The sequence below is a fragment of the Manduca sexta genome, unplaced genomic scaffold, assembly GCF_014839805.1.
Source record: "Manduca sexta isolate Smith_Timp_Sample1 unplaced genomic scaffold, JHU_Msex_v1.0 HiC_scaffold_1340, whole genome shotgun sequence".
Taxonomy (NCBI): Eukaryota; Metazoa; Arthropoda; class Insecta; order Lepidoptera; family Sphingidae; genus Manduca; species Manduca sexta.
In genome coordinates this window covers 42,183-46,254 of record NW_023592195.1, presented here as the reverse complement: position 1 = coordinate 46,254, position 4,072 = coordinate 42,183, and the positions used below count along the sequence as shown (strand labels likewise).

The 4,072-nt window shown below is 32.4% G+C and overlaps 1 protein-coding gene across 1 annotated transcript; it reads right to left on the bottom strand.

The window, feature by feature from the left end:
- Nucleotides 1–235: 235 nt before the first annotated feature.
- On the bottom strand, nt 236–2,340 carry LOC119191321 (tRNA 2'-phosphotransferase 1). The gene is made up of 4 exons (XM_037445221.1): nt 2,235–2,340; nt 2,085–2,165; nt 820–1,030; nt 236–484 (listed from the first exon to the last, which is right to left on the bottom strand). Coding segments are annotated over exons 1-4 (423 nt in total). The 5' UTR covers nt 2,237–2,340; the 3' UTR covers nt 236–355.
- Between the last annotated feature and the right edge of the window lie 1,732 nt (nt 2,341–4,072).

The following is a 4,072-nucleotide window of genomic DNA, read 5'->3' as shown; positions in this document are numbered from 1 at the left end:
ACTTGAACGGCCCTAAACTAGGCGATAAAAATGTGTGAATACGTAATTATAAACTAGCAGACCATATCCCAGGCTAAACATACATATAAGCTATTTCTTATCACACGAACATCCTGTGTGAGACTTTTATATAGTAAATTCACAGATGGTCTTATGTTTAATAGTTAAGTAAAAAAATCAACATACCAGTGCTGACTTTAACCGCCTTCAAGAAATATTTTGGCGTCAAATATCCTTTGGTCACCAGCAGTGAGTATTACTCCATTCTCTGATTCATAAAACTTTAATCCATCAGCCAGGGCTTTAGGGAGATCAATGTAGATGTACACCTGTGCGCTTTCTCTCAAGCCACTGATCACAGCGCTGTCGCCGATAGTGCCTTTAGCCAGGTGTATGTGTTGCGGCGCATGCGATGCAGGCCACTGACTTTAATCGTTGGCCAACATTTTAAATATGTTCCATGAATTACTGTGCTGTATATGGGCTGGAATTGTATATAAATTAAGTAAAGTTACCATTCAAAATGTGTCAACGGTATATGCCATTAAGTGTTATGCTATTTATATTATATATATTTTTTTTCATATTAAACACAAATTTACATTGAGGATAATGTAAATAAAATATTCCAATGCTTAATGTATGTCTACAAAAATTGTGCTGAGAAAAGCATAATAAGTGTTTGGCCAGTTGTTTTGTATTTAAGTGAATTTTGCTGATTTAAGAGAAACAGAACCTATTGTTTGATTATTAGAGTGATATTTAATACCATCACAAGTCACCATCACAATAAATAAGTGTAGTTTTCATCACTCTTACCTGCAGTATAGGAATTAGTTCGGCATCAGATACTGTTAGAGTATGGCCCTGGTTGGCTTTAATTTCCAATGCATGCGTATTTGAATTGACTCTTAATTTGAACCTCTGTTTATCATTGCTGGCAACCACCCTCTCAATATCCAACTGATTGTACTTCCCTCGGAAATTCTTGTGCTGCAATATTTGATTAACTTCTATGTATCCTTCAGGACTGAAAAAAGATAGTTGTAAGTGTTTAAAAACTGAAAAATAAATACTCTATCATCCATATTCAATTCAGGATATTATAGTAAATGATCATTTGTCTTAATACAAGAACATTATGCAGGTCTAGCTTGTGCTAGTAGCATTGTCTGCGTGAAAAGGCTTATCTGGGACAAAAGTCATGCTATGTTTTTTTGGGATAAAAAATAGCCTATGTGCTATTCTAGATAATGAATTTCAATGGCTCCCATGCATTAGGTTGAAAATCAAGAAACATTATTTTATCAGGACTCTTTTTAATGAACATTATTGATTTGATAAATATAAAAAAAACCCTTAATGTCTCTCAATTATTGATAGATTCTTGACAACATAGGTAACAAACTTTTTCTGAAAAAACATCCTAATAATACTAGATAGTTACCAATGCATAACCAAAACATTCGCGGGAAAAAACAACGCGGCCTTTTTTCCGCAAATGCATACTCATACTCGAATACGAGTAGCCTATACTTTAGGTAAGTTGAAATTCAGCACGGGTTTTATACATTTCACTGTATCATAATAAAAATAACATATTTTAGATGTTGTACTACTAGTTATCCGAGAATGTAGTTTTATGCAAAGTTGCTAGCTTTCTTACCACGGTAAACCAATGACTACACAGCATTAGATGATAAACAGTCTGTCAAAATTTATAAACACGAATAAAGCCTTCCAATCGGCGCCAAAATTAGGCGCGTCTTCACAATTACTTGTATTAGTATTTTCATATTACAGAAATTAATATTAATTAAACAAATACCAAAACGGTTTCTATTTACATATACATACATAGGTGTGTCACTTTCATTTGTAATGAATGACTCGTTCGACTTTCGTTCATAACCTATTTTTAAAGTTTAGTGGAGCGATGACAATAATAATTTACATTTCTAAATATTTATGGAGGATAGGATTAAGAAAACTGTAATCTAATACACTTATACCAAATATTTTATTAAAAAAAATATTTTTCGCTCCAATCATCGCTAGCGAACCACGTAGCATTATTTGCGTACCTTATTCGTAAGCCTTCTTTAACGGCCCCGTGTCGCAGGAGCCAAGACAAAGATTTACTCAAACTAACGTCCTTATTACACCTGAAAAAGCTTATTTTTTTAGAATATTAAACATCGTCGAAACTATCACTTGAGACACTGCGTACGTACATTTACCACAAAATAAACTCAACTTGTGTTGCTATAAACATAACTTCGATTTGGACACCTCAAAATAGTTTTGTGTTATCGAATACTGATTTTAGGTGGGCAATGGGTGATTTTGTTAAAATGATACAAAACAAAGAAGATTACGGTCACAAAATGCAAGGGCCGTTATTTCCCCGTCGAAAGCGTAACTTTTTCGTTTTTGTTTTTTAAGGTTTATTCTTTTGTAAACGTACACTAAGGAAATCTAAGGTATACAGCTTTGTTTTATGAATGTGCGTTCGTACGTGCTTCATAAAATTACTTTACAGAAATAGCATGAATGATATAACATTCAAACATTTGCGAAAGGTCGCAACGACAAAATAGACCCATGAGGTTAGTAAACATATTATATTAATTGATTAATTCCATAGTAAGTAAATAATGGAAAATATTAAGGCTATGTCTAGACTATGACACTATATCGTATCCCAGTGCCGCACTAACTGCCGCGCCGGCTTCAATACATGACTGACACATTACAAACAGTTTTAAAAATGCTTACTTTTGGTGGTTAACTGTATTTTTGTAAACTAAAATAGATAAGAATACCTTAGGGACCCGTTGCTTAATCTATGTATCAGAGGGTCGTATATACTTTCCTCAATGTATTTAGTTTTTACAAAAGTCGAACATAGGGTTTCTAAAAATATTATTATAATAATCTATGAAAATATATTTAAATTGCTTTACGTAGAACTAGGAAAGGCAAGAATAATAGTTGAAAATACTCTCAATGCAAAAGTAAATCGCTCCGGAGCGGCGTCGCGTCGGGTGCATACTGCACTTTAATAGAGTTACAGGTGCTATCTTACCTTGATTGCAGATTAAATTTAATTAAGTAAATTTATTATAAAATAAATAATAAATTAAATTTAACTACAATCACCCATAATTTGAGTATATTACAATTCTTATAGGTATGTTAGTAACTCATACAACGGACGATTCACTGATCCACCAGTTTATGTAGCTCAAACCAGCGTCTTGTAGAATCACTCATGTAGTCATTGCCTACAAGGGCTAAAATATTATTGGTTGCACGGCAGACTTGGCGGATCAGCAATGTCACTCCCTTTGCATAATCGCACTAAAGAGCATAAAGCTTCATTAAAACAGTTACCGAACAACAAAGAAACTGTTATTGAAAATAGGTGTAATTATTACTGTCGAATTGTGATAGTAAACTAGTAATGAAAAATATGGTATTTAAAACTAGACTTTAGTTGAGTTAGAAAGCTGCTTGGTACTATTATTTATATATGGAGATCTATGTATGGAGATGGACATGTCTCTATTAAATTAGGAATGCTATTCCCTTCAATGTTATTTTGTGAAGTTGCTATTATATTATTATTTTAACTTTTGTATTATTGATTGATTTTACTAATCTAGCTCATGATTCTAATAAAATTACTAGGCCTACATGCTTCTCCATGTAACTTTTATTTTGAACATTTGTGGTTGGAAGGTTCGAAGTTGGAATCAACCCGTTGATAATTTATGAAAATATTATGATGTAATGTATGCTAAATGTATTCCGAAAATAATAGAATAATATTAATTATTATTAATAAAATTATGTATGTACTTATTTTTGGAAAATATGGAAAAGCAAATTGAAGTTTGAACTGATATAAACCATAAACAAGACGAAGAGCGTGAGTTGTTTCAGCCATAAACAATTCGGAGGTATAAGTAATTTGTCTTTAAGTTGTAATATGTTGTTGATATTATAGTCCTTATGTCTGAACAATAGGGTATGAATTCAAATAGTGAAAGAATGCTTTAACAACAGT